Source organism: Myotis davidii, unplaced genomic scaffold (assembly GCF_000327345.1).
Source record: "Myotis davidii unplaced genomic scaffold, ASM32734v1 scaffold44, whole genome shotgun sequence".
NCBI lineage: Eukaryota > Metazoa > Chordata > Mammalia > Chiroptera > Vespertilionidae > Myotis > Myotis davidii.
Genome location: NW_006299705.1, coordinates 12,929,570 through 12,947,790, shown reverse-complemented (window position 1 = coordinate 12,947,790; position 18,221 = coordinate 12,929,570). Strand labels below are relative to the sequence as shown.

The window sequence follows — 18,221 nt, the reverse complement described above, 5'->3', positions numbered from 1 at the left end:
TTGTAACATGTACTTAAAAATATATTTAACTAAAATCGTTTTAACTCTACATATACTTGAATTTATTTTAAAAATTCATTACATATGATTACATTAAGTGAATAAAAGTTGAATAAGTGGAAGAAAGCCACATGAATCAAAAATAAACAAAATTGTGATTGGATTTTAGAAATATTTTGTGATCTTTCATATGTTTCTATTCACCTTGATTTTAACCTCATGCATTTTTCTTTTAGCATAAAAAAAACATAGTACATATAAAAAATGGAATTGAATGGATCTCATATGTATGACATATTATAACAATTCCTATACATATCTCAAAAGGGTATATTAAAACAAGATGTTTTTTCTTATTTCTGGTTTTCATGTCCAGTGTATAATTAAAATGATCAAAGGAAGTGGGACAAAAAGGCTCTGAGGGTTTGAAAGCCTGCATGCTCTTTGAGAATTCTCAATCTTGAAAGCTGCTCTAAACCTTTCCAAATGTCACTTTCTATCGAACCAAAACGTAGTCTTGAACAGACCTCAAAATCACAATGAAGCCACAATTAATATGTAGAAAGGATAGCTCACTTCCTATGCAATAGGGAATCTGAATTAGCATCCTTCCCTAGCTTTTGGAAACCTGACAACCAATAACTAGCATACTATAGTGGCTACAGAAGGGATTAGTCAAAATAATAGGAAAGTTATTTGTTAATTGTTCATGGAGTCATGTAATTTTCATAGCAAATTTACCCATATTTCATTCACATCAATATTTTTATTAATTAAAAATTCTTCTGTCCACATAAGCTAGGAGACAGTATAACTGAATCAGAATATAATAATCAGATCACAGCTAGTATATCCAGTCTAAAAATCCATTTGAAGCATTAAGCAAATAATTTGTTTTAACTTTCTTAAAATATGCTTACCCGAACATAGAAAGGCAAATTTTTTTAAAAAAAATGTAGGCAGAAATTGTTTGGGTACAAATCAATGGAAGAAATGAGAGTTTTTATTACAAATTCTCTTTTAAACAAACTATAAGATTTACAACAATTTTAGGTAAGAATTTCACAGAGCACAATAATTTTTCCCTATACTGTGTGTAAACTATAAGGAAAATTAAAGTTTTAAGTTCTTCCTAATACGTAAATACACTAATTCTCAAACTTTTTACCAGGCACCTTAAATGCATCCATAATTTAAAATTCAAGGGAACAAATGACTTCATTAACTCCCCTTTTCATTAAAAAATAAAAGTACACACAACGCATGCACAGGCAAGTAGACAAGCAGCATTTCTCAAGACCTGTGCTCATGCAGAACAGCAGCTGTATCCACAACAATGGCTTGCAAAGCAAAATGTTGAATCACCAAAAGCCAGGCGTTCTGTTGCACACTTACCCAAAATACACGACAAACCTTTCAGTTTCTACTCTGTCAACACAAAAAGAAGCGTGGGGAGGGGAAATAAGAAACAGGCACCATTTGCCGAAGTCTCACTGATACAGAAACTTAGAGTGGCAAGGTAAGAATTAATTGCCCCCTGGGAGCTAGTAATGTCCACTTTATGGGGACTCTGCACACTGGGTTCTTTGCTCTTGACAAATGCTAGCAAAGGGTTCGGCAGTTCCCACTTAGGGAACATGACCCCATGACCAGCCATAGCATGGAGGACATTCCTTCCCAGGCCTGCTCCCAGGCGCTGGGGCCTGCCAAGCACTGTGCGTGCTTACAAACCGCAGCAGCTGAACAACTTTCATTCAGCCAGGCCTATAATTACTTAGTAGCTTTAATTAGTTTTTTGGGGGGGAAAACCCTCCATCCTCAGATCTAAAGCCAGTTTAGCTTTGAAAAAATAAAAAACTCTATAAGCAGAGAAAAATATACCTCTCATTTGCACAGGAATATACTCAAGGCGCCGTATCATTATATCATTTCATTATGACATCTATTTACTCAAATATAACTTTATATCAAGAAAGCGAAGCACTTTTTCAGATCCTCAATGAAGTGCATTTTCAAAACAGCACTGGAAAACACATGTCAAAATATAGAGACCTCTGGCTTCACTTTTAAAGTGAAATGACACTATAAATAAAAGATTATATAGCACATGTATCAAAATTTTAAAAAATAAATTGGAATAATAAAATTGTTAATTTGGGGAAAACTAAACAATAAAATATTTTAACTGTTATGGTATTAAAATCTTTATAATTTGTTTAATACCAGGGCAACTTTTACCTAAATTTGACATTAAAAGAAAACTATAAACTGTAAACACAATAGAGTGTTATTTTTCGTTGCAATATTATATTGTAACTTCTTTTAATCACATATACTAGGATTCATTCATTCTTTCATTTTAGTTTTATTAAAAATTTGCAAGCCTCAAATGAAAGATTTGATAAAATTATTTCAGGTAGCAGATTTTATTCTCACATTTATTTAACTAAATATAAATATGTCTTTGAACATTCAAATGTAATTAGCTCATTCATGTTCATGCATAGAGATAATACAAGTATGCATTAGTTACTAATTGAATTAAAACATTTTAGTATAATTTTGAACTAGTATCATCTATTTCAAAAGAAACCAATGACCTGAAATTCTCTACATCACTATTTGTATTTCATTGTGAACTGTTTTTTACCAATAGGAAAGAAAGAGGAAAACCAACTTAAAATTATATTTAATTAATTTCAATGGTTTACATGATAAGGTTAAAAATTACTATTCTGAAAGAATATGAAGAACAGTTACAATGACCTTGCAGAGGTAAAATTTAAATTCTTCTTCAAACATTTAGTTCAGAGCAGAAACTCTCAGCTACATGTTTGGTTTATAATTACTATTCATTTTGCTTTAGTTTTTTTAAGATTTTCCACTGATTTCGTAGGTACTTGAAACTAGCTTAAAGAAAAAATATATATAAGTGAAAAAAATGATAATTTTCAGTTTACATTTTACTACATTTAATTGATTTTTTTATCATATGAAATTTTTTAAGGTTTAATGTAAAATACATATTGTAACCATTAAGTCACTTGGACAGTGTGAATGTGTTGTTTTTATTTTTTTGCTTTTTTTGTCCGCTTGTTTCGTTGTTGTGGTTTTGTTTTATCTTAAATATGAAAAAGAAAGTAAGCATAATGTGGTTCTGAAAGCAAACCAACTGAACAGTGGATATTCAATAAAGTTCCCTACATTCTGTATTTTCTTTCTCATAAAAACACAATAACTCATCAGGTTTATGAAATGTGTTTATGAAAACACCTTCAGAGAAAAACCTACAAGAGTGTCATAGTAAAATATAGAAAGCAACAGGGGTCACATAAAAGAATTCCTACTCTAGTCCTGACTAATATAGTACAAAATAATGCCTATTAAATCTATCTATAAATTTTACTGTTTTAAAATATGAATTTATCAAAACCCCCAAGTAACATTAACTTTAATATGTTAACATCTTTAACATAAAGAGAACTATAGTAATAAGTTTCATTTTGATTTTTTTTTAAATAACATCAATTAAATAGTGTTTTTTTCACTTTTGGAAAGGTTTTCTGAATTACTGAAAAAAAAAAGACTGATGACTGTGATGTTTTCTTAATATAAATGACCCACTGAAAAATGTTAATTAAATCCTTATTATTACTGAAAATAACTCTTAAATTTGTATTATTTTGATTCTCTGGAATATAAGCATTACTTAATGTTTAAATTCCATGAAAAAAAAGAATTTTATTATATGAAGATTAACAGTTTCTTTGAAGTCACTCAAAGGAGCTCTAATCCTCTCCCCTGTTGAAAATGAAGCTAGCAAAACAGTTTGCTTAATCTAATATTTTAGATTTGCTGCTGCCTATATTTTTTAGTATAGCAACATATTAGCTATGCTTAAGATTTATTTGAAACCAGCTATAAGTTCTCTATCAAATCTTTCCTCACAATGAATAGCAGGGTAAAAGTTCATGATGTCAAAATATTTACAGTCTAACCAGAAGCCATCAATAACCAAGGGAATAGTTAGGGGCCCAGCATATTATCTCTTAGTTTTTTCTTTTTACTTTATAAGGAGAGAAGAATTGAAGCAAAAAACAAAATTATTTCTGAAAATTCGAATATATAAATGTTACTGAGCGTTACCTAAATGGTTATTACCTGTCTAGAGAAAGTGTTACTGTCTCATTCATTTCCGGTATGTCATCAGCTTTGACAGTAATGTTGATTGTTGTGTCACTTTGGCCAGATAAAAATACAACAGAGCCATTAAAGGGACCTATATCGTCCAGGGTCACTGCTTTTGAATTAGAGCCAGAGGGCTTCAAACTCCAATAGACAGTAGCCTGGCCATCAGTTCCATCCCGATGTAAGGGAATGTATACCTTACATAGAAAAAACAAAAAAGAACAATTTCTTATATACTCACATACTATCTATGCTTTTCAGTGATTGAGTTCACATGTTATTACATGAATATATGTATTCTTTATAGAAAAGTAAACTGTTAAAGGGCATTAAAAACATTTGCACAAGACTTTTCCTTAAGCTTGGAAATAATTTTAGATAGAACTATATTTATTAGTTTTTGTTAATCAAATTACTAACAAAATTGCCCCCACCAAAAAAGATGCCTAACCAGGGATGTCTTAACAAAAAGACTTAAATATTTTAAAAGACAGGATGATGAAAAAACATAGAACAATTTGACTAAAAAGTAAATTTTAATCTGAGGTTCTCTAAAAAATGAAATTAATCTAATGTCACAATATAAACAAAAATAAACCTTTGTGAGATTACAATGAGAAAATTATGTTTCATAAAATACACCCTAAAATGATAGGTGGCAACATAAGAAAATAATGTAAGTAACAATAAGAAATGTTTCTAACCAATATAATAAATGCAGTTCAAACAAAATCAGATATTCAAATCATGGCTCTGGGTTACCTTGGGCAAGTTACTTAACCTCTCTGATCTCAATTTCCACATGTGAAATGAAGTTAGTGATTCCCTGTTTTGCAAGTTTGTGGTGAAGATTACAGTACATCTCCACAGTATGAACAAAATAAATAAAAGCTATTATAATAGTTCTGAAACAAATTGGTAATTTTACTTAAGTGTAGTACACATTAAATATATAATAAAAGGACACCATAGATCATGTTTTTCAAACAAAGAATATAAATGATTCCTTAATTGTAGACACGTTATTCTGTTTAAACTCCTAAATAAGGTATCCTCTTTGCTCTTTGCCCTTCAACACAGTCCATCTTTCAAAAAAATTAAAATTAAAAAGAAGACATTTTCCTCACTAACCATTCTGTGAATTTGGCTGGAAATGGTCAGGGCTGGAGACAAAAGCTCAAAGATTCTTAGGGAAGACAGAAAATGTAACAGAGGCTTGTACCCTTAAATGACCAGAGGGGGTGGGCTAGTCCAGGCTGTAGATGGGACAAGGAGAAACTCCCACTTTCTCTGCAGTTTCCCAGGAGGGAAAGGATGAAAGTTCATGGAGCCCAAAACTTTTCTCCAAAAAGCTAATTCCCAAGGGAAGTACGTAAAATGGTAAATTTATAGCTTTATAAGATACATGAATAAAATGAATCCACACTTTAAGAAAAAGCTAAATCCTTTTTAGTAGGTTTCCTTTTTTAGAAGATAGCAGTATATTAAGAATAATAATAAAAAATAAAAACTATCTTGAAAAATGGAGCTCCTTTGCCAATATATAGAATCAAATACCTAAACAAAGGAAGTTGTGACCACCATATTTTGACATGAGGCTTTGATATCGTAAATTGCTCTCCTCATTCCTGATCTGAACCTCAACCCAATTTAAATCATATGCAAGTGTCCAAGACCTGGAAGGGTCAATGTAATATGGTTCAGGGAATGGCAGAACTGAAGGTCACTAGTGGGAAAATTCAACCAGGGTAGGGGCAGAGGGAGGGATGCTGTATCTGTGAGCATGCTTTTGTGTGGCGTGGGGTATGGGAGTAACCAATAATTTGCCCACATATATAATACAAAATTCCTGAGATTAGGCATTCCACAATTTTACCACCATCACCTCCACTACCAAGCATAGTACCCCAGTCCTGCCCCAGGCAGGCATGATTAGCTTTCAGAAATGAATGAGTGAAATGCACCTGTGGTATATACCACTTCTAGAGGGCTGGTGCACAAAATTCGTACACAGAGAGAGGGGGGTGTCCCTCAGCCTGCCTGCGCCCTCTCGCAATGTGGGACCCCTCACTCCTAACCGCCTGCCTGCTTGCTCCTTACCGCTTGGTTTGCTGCTCCTTACCACCCGCCTGCTCGCATCTTATCGTTTGGCTCACCGCTTGGCTGCCCCAGACACAGGAGAGGCTCCCGCCACTGCTGCTGCACTCATCAGCCATGAGCCCAGCTTCTGGCTGAGCGGCGCTCCTACTGTGGGAGCACACTGATCACCAAGGGGCATCTCCTGCGTTGAGCATCTGCCCCCTGGTGGTCAGTGCGTGTCATAGCGACTGGTCATTATGGTTGTTCCACTGTAACAGTCATTGGGCTTTTATATATGTAGATGTTTTAGCTATCACTCTATCACATGTCATAGCATTATCCAAAAGCAGCCACATCAAAAAAATACTGCTTTTGCTGTGAGCAAATAAAATCTAATTTTATTTTATCAAATATGAAAAAAGATTATGGAAAATCACACATTCATCAGTTACTTATTTCAAACTACATACTGAAGCTGGCTGTAAATGGTGAAGCTTTTCACTACCTATTAACTGTATATGCTAACCCTCAAAAAAATTAGTGTCTGTACAATATCTCAAACTCAGTAGGCCCCACTGATAAGAGAAAGCCTACTTACCACTTCAGCAGGGGAATCTTCTGGTTCATGCAAAATGATCGGAAGGTTGCTAATAAAGCCAATTTCTCCATTTGCAATATCTGGAGTAACCGCTAAAGATATATTGCGGATTTTCCCAAATCTAGGACTGATAGGTGGAATTGGGGGGTTTATGTTCACCAACTCCACAGTTTCCAACTATAATAAACAAAACAAAAAAAGAACAAAAATTTTAAAATAAAAAAGTCTTAATTGCATGGGGTAACAAAGTAAACATGGATAAAGGCTACCCATAACTTAGCAACTTCATTCTCTTTCTTCTTCCCTCTCCATCCTGTTTCAATCTCCTGCACTGGCTTCTTAAGCTCCTTCTGCACCTCAGCTATTATTATTTCCTAGAGTTTTTTCTAAGCCCTTTATCTTATAATTTTATACCCTCTTTCTAATAATCTCTAGATATCTCCTGCAAGTGTCAAAAAGTTTATAAACCACCGCTATTAGATATAACATAAATGTCACATTGAAACTTTGCAGATAAAATATCAAAAATTGAAATCACTATTTCTGTTTCATGTCCCCTCACCACTACCACCACCAGCACCACCATCTACTCTTCTTCCTTGTTACCTATACCCAGCCATCTTGACCTTAAAGCCAAATGTCAGAGAGTTGTCCACATCTCTTTCCTCTCTTCCACTGGTCCACAGCTCTACTCAATCCCCCAAACCCCTTCTCTGCCAGAGAATACACAACCACTGAAACTCCAAATGTGACTTAGTATGCCTTTACATTTAAAGAAATGCAACACCTGTAAAACATGGAGTGTCCCCGTAATTAATGAACATGACCACCAGAGTAGCTTTGATGGAGCTCTCCTCTTCAGAATAGCCTCCCTGCATCATTTCACAAGTCCAAAGTGTACCTGCTCTTAAAGACCAATTACATTTCCCTCTCTTCCATGAAGATTTCCTTGGATCTTCTAGCCCTTTCTGTTCTATTTGTTTTGGAACTTCTATTGTTATTGTCACTAAACTTAGACTTAATTATAAATTTCACACATTGCTTGCTTATGATCATTATGTGTGTTACAGACTTTCACTTCCCAACAGGATTATAGAGTTCTTGTGAGTTTGTGTCCTTCTCAGTATTTTCCCAATACTTGACATAGATCTCAAACTGCAGTAGCTACACGAGAAATCTTTGATTCATCTCTCCAACATAAACTGAGCTCTGTAGGAATCCTGATCTATCACAAATTTTCAACATTTAACATTCTAACTTTTCAAAATCTAACTTATCAATGTTCACAGTATTCACTAAAATGTAAAAATAATCATTAAAAAGCATAGCAATTTTAAGATAAAAAGCAGTTTTGAACTTAACAAAACATTATGGGTCTCTCACTCGAGAGCTCTCTATTAGGCTTTGTAATGTGGTAACAGCTGTAATTTAAGTGGGTTTTCCACAAGTGGACTGAACTGGTACTGATCCCTCATATACTCTTAAATTTTTTTAATGAACATTATATATTTTAAAGGGCAAAATACATGCCTTTTAAAAAATGTCACACACTTTGCCTTGAAAATCATATGTAGGAGAAAGATATTAAAAATTCCATATTTGGTAAACATACATTTGAGTCAATGAAAAAAGAAGTTAGATTGACAAATTTTGCCAAATATTAGTATATAAACTGAGTCAAGTAAAATAAAATGTGTGATTCTTAGTATATTGAATTTACCTTATAAAATAAATAAAATATAAAGGTAAATAGCTAAAACCACACAAGTATAACTGTTATTCTTTCTAGAGAAAAGGAATATCTATATACCCATACACATATATATATATATTTATCTTTAAAAATAGCACAAAGAATAAAATATGTATATTTGAATGGCATAAAATATAAAGTATGCATTGTTTAGAGGCAGGCAAAGATGTTGGTAAAATACACTGGTCATATGTAAACACATGTGTGTGAACGAACATTCTCATTCCCATGTATTCACAAAGCTCTAAACTGGTAATACTGTTTAAAACATGAAGGGGAAAAAACTCAATATAATTTTACTTTAAAACTTTCTAAAAAGAAAAAAAAATAAGTCATATTTATATTTATCAAAAGTTAAAGAATTCTAAGTACCATATTTTGAAAATTTTAAAGAAAGAAAGTATAGAAGGATATAAAGTGAACTGATTAAAAAGAAAATGCTAATTTTACATAGCTTATTTCCTGGTCTCTAAGCCTTTTTGTCTGGGTTCCTTAAGCATCTGCTAAATCAAACTGTTCCATTCATACTGAGTTGTTCTTTGCTTTCAGACAGTTTGCAACTGGGGCGGCACATTAGTAGCCCCAAGCTTGCCAAAAGTTGTATCGCAGACTGATGTATGTAGCTGAGAGGATCACTGAAGAATGAGGAGCTCATGTCTCAGATTCTCCTTTCTTCAGTTTCATTCAACTTTCCATGCAGAGTCTGATGCCTCCTATTCTTGAGTTGCTCATCCATTATGCACTATACAAACTACACAACCTTCTCATTCCAACCAGCCTTCCAGGACCTACAGCTATTTTGAACCTCAAGAAACTGTGTCAGTGACTAATAATGCCCTTTTCCCCTACAGTGTTAAAATGTCTGCACAGTGAGAGCTTTGTTTTTTAACTGAATATGCAAACAGATAAAGAACTGAATTCAGAATTAGTGGTGCAAACAGATTTCCAACATGGGATCACCAAAAATTCAGACTTTACATGATTCTTCAAGTGTTACCTTTTCAAGTGTCACCAAAAACAAATTGTCATGTTCATGTAGAATGTTGAAACATAAACTAGCTAGGATAATATCTGACCCTATCTAAGTTGCTTAATAAGGTTTTGTTTACTTAAGGATTCTCTGCAGCTACTTGGCTAGAGATATTGAAAGACATTTTTTAAAAAACTAAAAATTTAATATAAAGGCTACTAATATTATCATCCATAGTAAAAAGTGGTTGAGGCAGCATAAGAAATCAGAAAACTAGACTGGGAACAGAAAAGTCCTCTACAAATCAAAATCAACATTTCTGCATTATCAGTCTTCAAACTCCTGTCTCGTTACTGCAGCCACTGTAGGTATGCCAGGATGCCCAGGCCTCCATGGAGCAAAAAGCAACTGTGTAAAATCTTTGCTTCATTTCACTTATTTTAATAAGTTGGTTCTCATATGAGTTGTGACCTATGTAAAACTGGAGAGACAGAAGGGAGAACTGAATGCTGAGATAATGGAAAGACAAAAACCTTAAACATATGCTACGAATTAAATGTTTATGTCCCCCCAGAATTCATATGTTGAAACCCTAATCCCAAATAATGATGGTTTTTGGAGATGGGACCTTTGGGAGATAGAGCCTTTGTGATGAAATTAGTGCCCTTATAAGAAGAGATAGCGCCCTAACGGGTTTGGCTCAGTGGATAGAGCATCGGCCTTCAGACTCAAGGGTCCCAGGTTCGATTCTGGTCAAGGGCATATACCTTGGTTGCGGGCACATCCCCAGTAGGGGGTGTGCAAGAGGCAGCTGATCGATGTTTCTCTCTCATCGATGTTTCTAACTCTCCCTCTCCCTTCCCCTCTGTAAAGAAATCAATAAAACATATATTTTTTTAAAAAAAAAAAAGAAGAAGAGATAGCAAAGAGCTTGCTTCTTCTGGCTCTCCACTACGTGAAAACACACCAAGAAGACAGCAGTCTCCAAACCAGGAGGCCGGCCTCACCAGAACCCCTCCAAACCAGGACACCGGCCTCCAGGACTGTGAGAAATGAATGTCTATCGTTGAAGCCACCAGGCTATGGTATTCTTTGTGGCAGTCTCAACTGACTGAGACAATGCACACTAATGAGAATGCTCTGAGTCGAGAAAACAAGGTAGAGAGTGCTCACACCAAAAATAAAACAAAAGACAAACACCTCCATTCAATTCTGAAATTCCACTTGACAAGTTATTGTCTCCCAAAGGTTCTTGGAAATCGCTAAGTTTGGAAATGCCGCCCCAAGGGAAATCTGGTGAAATGAGTATGCATTTCCATATACTAATAAAACCAACTTTAAAGTTAGTATAAAGCCAAACATAAAGGTCTTTTTAAAATCTCTAAACACATCTTCATATGTGTTCTGCTGGCAGCGTTCTAGTTGCTTTAACTTCCTGCCAGGGTATGGGCTTGACCGCTTGCTTAATTCCACTTCACAGACCCAGATCACCCCGCCCCCAGCCAGCTCACAAGAGCATTCGACAGGACGCAGGGGAAACAAACAATTGTAAATGATTCCCTGCTCTGTTCACCCATCTCTCCAAAAAGCGAAAGGCAAGGGTCCTCCAAAGAGTGGGTTATCCTCATAGACAAAAATATGCAGCATATCAGAATTTCCTCATTTTGAGGAGACAATAAAATAATAATAACAGTAATAATAAAAATAAAGATGATAAACAGGATGTCCTGCCACTAGTAACAAAGCTTTGGGAACACTGGAAAATCATCTCTCTCTGAGTGGGCATATTATAAAAAGGCGTCCCCTACCAATTATATATCCCTGTAGCAGGTCACCCACTAGACCCCTTCACCAGGAATTGTCAAGAAATTCAGAAAGAGTATAAGCATGAGTGGTGGCCCAGATTAAAAAAAAAAAAGACAAGAGTCTTCAGAATGAAAGTGCATGGCAAGGACCTGTGAAATTTAGAATACCAAGAGGATGAAAAAAAAAAAAAAGCTTTCAGAGATAAAGAGCAAGTTACCTACATTATTTTTGGCCATCAACTTTCATATCAGCAACAATAGAAATTAAAAAACAAACCTTCCCAAGTACAAAAGAAGAAATTACTTTATTCTAGAAATTTTTACCTAGCCAAATTATCAATGCATAAAATTTCATTTTTAGATGCTCAAAGACTCAAAAAGTTTACCTTGCACATATATTTTCTGCACATGTATTTGAGGATGGATATATTACCACAAAACTTAAAACACAACTTAAGGAAAAGGCAAGAGATCAAGAAAATTCAAAAGCTCAGTAAAAAAGGTCCCAGCTGTGAAGCACAGAAAGCAGTGCAGCTGAACTCAACACTCAAGGTATGTCAGACAGCTGCAAGCCCTAACATGGTGAGGGTGGTATGTGAAACAAGAGCAATCAGAAACTCCAGAGAAAGCAATAAACCATAAAACAAAGTCTACGCAAAATTATGAAACAAATTTAAATGTGGCATGATCCAAAAGTAATAATAAAATATGAGGTTTCATTTTATATATATTTCAGTTGTCAAAAAGTATAGTGACATAAGATTATACTCTTTATGAATCATTCATACTATCTGAATCTATATTGTTTATTTACATTAACAAAACTTGATTAAGTATTCTTTTACTGCTTCCTAATTTTTAGAATCAACCAAAACCAAATGCAAAACATAACCATACTATCATAAGTGAGTGCAGATATTTTAAACTTTGACAATAAAAATGTTAATAAAAGTTAAGAAATAAAAGAGGTATGATGGGAGAATATGTTTATAAGGCCCTTATTTCTTCTTATTAAGTAGATGAAAATCCAGAGGTGTTACATATAGTTAATAGACAAAGAGACAGATTTTTAGTATATTATTTAAAAGTATCTACAGTATACAATTGTTCTCATATTGCTTAATTTCTGGAATGCCTTCCTTACAAGTATTAATCGTGAAAAACATGTATCTTACACACCCCATTACTATGTCACATATTCTCAAATCACTCAAAAGAACTGCAGATCTCTCTATCTCTCTCTCTCTCCCCCCCCTTCCCCATTAACAGTTTGTGTCTTACTTCACTATGTCATCCATTATATTCTGACCTGCATTTCATGTCTGATGTGCTTTTATTATCACCCTGATTAATATTTTAACTTAGTAGAGCCCTTGTTTTTTTCATCCTAATATGCCTCTCTGGACTCCCTAAGTAACTTCTAGTAACCAATAGTAGAATCCAAATTATAAATGAGATCAAAATAATGGTTAGTTAACTCTTTCACATAGATAAATACGCTTACAATTCAACCAACATTTAAATTACTTTAATCATTAAAATACCTGTATAAGGAAGTGGGCCCCATTTTGAAGGAATGCATCATTCCTTATTGGCAATTTGGTAGTGACTTGGGTTTTTTGTTCTGGAAAAATGAGGCTGTTTCTCCTGGATATATTTAAGATGCCATCTTTTGCTCGCAAAGGGTCCACAGCTCCAGCCGGAATATAAAGAGCAGAATAAAACATCTTCACATCTCCTTTAGTTCCTCCTGATCTTGAAAAACTCAAGGATAAATATCGTTCTCCTGGGCTGCTTTCAATCTTCTGGTTTTCCATAGGAAAAAATGTTATCAGGCCATAAACATCATCACTATCCTGAATGTAGAACAAAAGCTGAGGATAAAGGAATAAAATATTAAAATGCATAATTCTCACCTCCAAGATTACCAAGCTGTTTATTTCCTAGGCTATTCTGATTTTTAATATTTCCTTACATATCCTATCTAAAACTGATCCCTTCTTGTATACTGGTATACTAGAGTAAAAGAGGAGACAAAAACAGATTTGAAAACCTTCCCAATTTATAGTTTGTTGAATTTTTTAAGACTAAACTTTTTATTTACAGAAGGGACAACCTTGAGCAAGAGAAGCAATCATCATTTCCAAAAACCAATGTTCTTCCTGCCACATCAAAGTACACATAAATGAGACCTGTGTGATCAAATTCTTTGGCTCTTCTACGACACAGAAATACAAGTAAAGCATAACAAGAGACCTACCTCTGCTGGTTCACTCACTTCTGCACCTCCTCGTATTGTATGAGGCAGAATCTGCAGCAGATAAGCTTCTGCCTCTTCTGGAAGATCATCATCAACGACAGTAAGAGGAATGGATGCCAACATCTGCCCTTGTGCAAAGTGGAGAACTCCAGAACTTGGTCCAATATCTGCTGTTACCGGTGAGGGATCACTGCTATTCCGTGTCAACACCCAGTTCACGGAAATATTCCCATGGGTGCCACCATTTCTGATGACAGTAATATTTTCAAATCTAGAATTTTTAAAAAGGAAATATATACGGTCACGCCATCCACTCTAGTTCCTTTAGATGGAATATTCTACTGTAAAGTTGGCCATCAGATACAGTTAAAAACAGTCTCCATACATAAAGAATGATTGTTTTTAATATGAAGAATTTGATATTTAAATATATATCCATGTTTAGATATATATACAACTATAGTAGGAATTCACTTGCATATTTAAATCACTCCCAAAGTAGGAGAGAAAACAGTGAGACCATGGTGGAGGAAATGACACATACTCTCAAGAGTTCAGCATTGTGTCCAACACCACAAACATTAAATCTTGGAATAATATAAAAAAAATGATTGTAGAAGCAGGGTTAGGCTTAAAATAAACCATACCTTGATGTTGTATCTTCATCAATTATAACTGTCCTTTCAAACAAGACACTGTTGAATGAGAGGACTCCATAAGGTTTGTCATTTGGCTTAATGGTGACTTGTACAACAGAAGGGCTTACTAGCACAGCATCTCCCTTTAAGGTATCTTTTAGTAACACAACTTGAAACGATTCAGCAATCTCTGGTATGGTGTCATCAATTATTTGAAATTTCAGATATGATTCATGAACAAAAGGTGGAAAAACAATAGTTGTGTTTGGCTGAAGATCAATGAAGTCTACATTTTGCTGGGCATGTGCTGTTGAATTCCCAGTTACAATAGCATAACTGATTGAAACTTCATATTCATCAGATCCAATTGGATATCCACTGTCATTCTTTCCACGAATCACTGGAATTATGAGAATGTGGTCTTCCTCCGGTACCAAATAATTGCTCTGAATGAATCTCACAGGACTATCATTTTTCTTAATGATGATCTCAACGGAGCTCCTAGAAGTGTTAATCTCAGCTCCTCCTTCTACACTTTTAAGTTGAATCAAAAATGTTTCATCATTTTCTGGTACCTGTCAAAGAAATATTAATTGTGGCAAAAACATCAATAACTAAAACACCTGCAAAGAAACCAAAGTGTAAAAAGTCACTATGTTTCAATACATTATATAAAAATTAAAAATATTTAAGTGAAGGGAGCCTTTAGAGAGGCTTGTTTAGTGTCCACTTGCTAAAATATTTTCTAAAAGTAAATAACATTTTAGATAGGGAAGGAAAAGTGCATAAGGCAATGGTGTGAACAGATAATGAAGGATAGGTATGTTTTTCACCTTTGATCAATCTTTAGATAACTCTAAAGATTTGACAGTAAAATGATAATATATTCTTAGTAGTTTTATCAGAACTAGTAGGGTCAAAAGCAACAGTCAAGGTCAAAAAATATCTAAGAATCCGGAAAACTACATTAAAATTACATGTAAATTATTAGTTTTCAACCATGTGATTTACTCTTGTTTCTTTATAAAGAGTTTCTAATTCAAGAGTTAAACATATGATACCAATCATATGATTTCCAAAATACACATCATGTCTCTCTGGAGAACAAGCTGGGGAAAATGCTGACATTGTTAAAATTAAAATATATACTCTGGATATATTTTTTGTAACTGCATAGAAATCTTAGGGATAATTTCCACTGTGCTGTTTAAGCTTTCCTTCACTATAAATTCTATTTTATGAATAAAAGTGAAGCCATGGCCGGTTTGGCTCAGTGGATAGAGCGCCTGCCTGTGGACTGGGAGGTCCCGGGTTCGATTCTGGTCGGGGGCGTGTGCCTTGGTTGCGGGCACATCCCCGGTGGGGAGTGTGCGGGAGGCGGCTGGTCGATGTTTCTCTCTCATCGATGTTTCTAGCTCTCTGTCTCTCTCCTTTCCTCTCTGTAAAAACTCAATGAAATATATTAAAAAAAATAAAATAAAAGTGAAAAAATATATCTTTTTACCTCAATAGCAATCAATAAAAGAGGTAAGCTATTTATCACAGAAAATAAAATATGACTTGATTGATGATCTTTTTTCCCCAACTTTACTGAGGATGATTGAAAAATACAATTATATTTAAAGGGTGCGATGTGATGATTTTATATATACACATATTGTCAAATGATTACCAAGATCAAGATAATTAACACATCCATCACCTCACATAGTTAACTCTTATGTGTATGTGGTGAGAATGCTTATGGTCTACTGTCAGCAACTTCCAAGTATACAATACCATAATTATTAACTATCATAACCATGTTGCACATTAGATCCTTAGAAGGGCTTTTACATTTTTTTTTAACTGTTCCTTTTTTTTAATATATTTTATTGATTTTTTTACAGAGAAGAAGGGAGAGAGATAGAGAGTTAAAAACATCGATGAGAGAGAAACATCGATCAACTGCCTCCTGCACACCTCCTACTGGGGACGTGCCCGCAACCAAGGTATGTGCCCTTGACCGGAATCGAACCTAGGACCCTTTAGTCTGCAGGCCAACGCTCTATCCACTGAGCCAAACCGGTTACAGCGGGGCTTTTACATTTACAATTAAAATGTATAGTTAATTACTGCCCCAAATTATAACATTTTTACTGTTCCTGGATCTAAAAGCAAAACGTTTCTGTTAGCTCCCAGAATACAAACTAGTTATACTGCTACCTAATATTTTATCTATTTCAAGAGAAACACTCTTTTCTAATAATGTTTACTTTTTTTATTTTTCTTTCTTCTCTTGGAACTTGTGATTGTGTTTCCTAACTTTTTTGTAGGAAGGTAGAGGGATGATTATAAATTCCTAGCTATTCCCTCTTTTTCCCGCTGGCAATACTAAGATTTTTTAAAGTTAAAAGTCATGGTTTGTTTTCTTTAGCTCACGGTGGATATACTTGCATATTATCATTCAAACTCATTCTTTCCTTAGCTGTCATATATCTCAATCCTTGGTAACTTCAATGTGAAATGCAAAAATAACTAAAGCCTTTCTCTGAACGTGAACATTAAAAATATCAAAACAGCTCTGACTGGTTTGGCTCAGTGGATAGAGCGTTGGCCTGAGGACTCAGGGGTCCCGGGTTCGATTCCGGTCAAGGGCGTGTACCTTGGTTGCGGGTACGTCCCCAGTGGGGCGTGTGCAGGAGGCAGCTGATGGATGTCTCTCTCTCATCGATGTTTCTGACTCTCTATCCCTCTCCCTTCCTCTCTGTAAAAAATCAATAAAAATATTTTTTAAAAAAAATCAAAACAAAAGAATACCAACTATAGTAAAAACTTCTTCGTATTTATAGTAAAATATTATGCTGAGTAAGTAGTACTGTACCTGATCAAAACCGAAATCACTAAGAAAATCAGAAATGAGCATTTACAAAATGCTTAGATTTTTGTGGTTGACAATTATATTCAGGTTCATCAGCTTTTAGATATACAGTACAATTTAATGTGAAATAAATAAGGAAAATATTAACAAGATATATTCCAAAAGAGCTTTTTATAGCTAAAGTATGACTGGACACTATACTAACTTTACACAGGACTGTGTTCTTGAATAATTTCAAATACTGAACACAATTTAATCTTTGACATAATGTTCTCTAATAGGTCTATAACAGAGTCCTTGTCCCATTTGAACATTTCACATATCCCACCTCATCATCAAGCACAGTCAGGTTATAAACTACTATTGCTATGCCCGGGGGAAAGGAGATGTTTCCTTTAACTGGACTCAAATCTTCTTCCGGTGGATTTGGGCCACCCTCTACCTGCAAAGAAATAGATGTAAAATAGTTCACAAGAGTAAAAAAGCATTATTGTGATGTCAGCTGACAAAAATATGAAAGTTTATTTTAAAATGTTGTGCAAAAATTATACTAACCAAATGTCATTCTGCCCTTCCAATTAACAGTCAAGACCTATAATTATAGATCTCAACTATAATTACACTAAACTACATAGTTTCGAAGAGCTTTCTCTTTTAGCCCAACCATTGTATTAAACCTGAGGAAAAAAGCTTATATTTTTCTTGAGAGGAAGTTATTCAAAATTAGTAAATTCTCTTAAGTAATGGAAGCAAATACCAATTCCACCAGGGGCTATGCAAGGTATTTAACAACTCTATGCAGCATTTTCCTCATCTTTCAATTGAGTATAATCTATATATATAAAAGCCTAAGCGGATAGGGCCCTGGGAGAACCAAGATGGCGACATAGGTTAACGCCGGAGTTTGCTGCCTTGAACAACCACTTCAAAAGTGAAACTAAAAGACGGAACGGACATCACCCAGACCCACAGAAACGCTGGCTGAGTGGAAGTCCTACAACTAGGAGGAAAGAGTAACGCATACGGACACTCAGAGGAGGCGCAGTGCTGAAGTCAAATTCTGAGGTGCG

General features: G+C 34.7%; 1 protein-coding gene across 1 annotated transcript in view; it reads right to left on the bottom strand.

Moving 5' to 3' along the window:
- Positions 1-18,221, bottom strand: part of ADGRV1 (adhesion G protein-coupled receptor V1) — a 481,118-nt gene that overhangs the window by 426,830 nt on the left and 36,067 nt on the right. Inside the window, 6 exon segments of the mRNA XM_006775582.2 lie at positions 4,162-4,385; positions 6,866-7,042; positions 12,938-13,267; positions 13,654-13,924; positions 14,301-14,866; positions 17,480-17,593. Coding sequence (XP_006775645.1) covers positions 4,162-4,385; positions 6,866-7,042; positions 12,938-13,267; positions 13,654-13,924; positions 14,301-14,866; positions 17,480-17,593 — 1,682 coding nt within the window.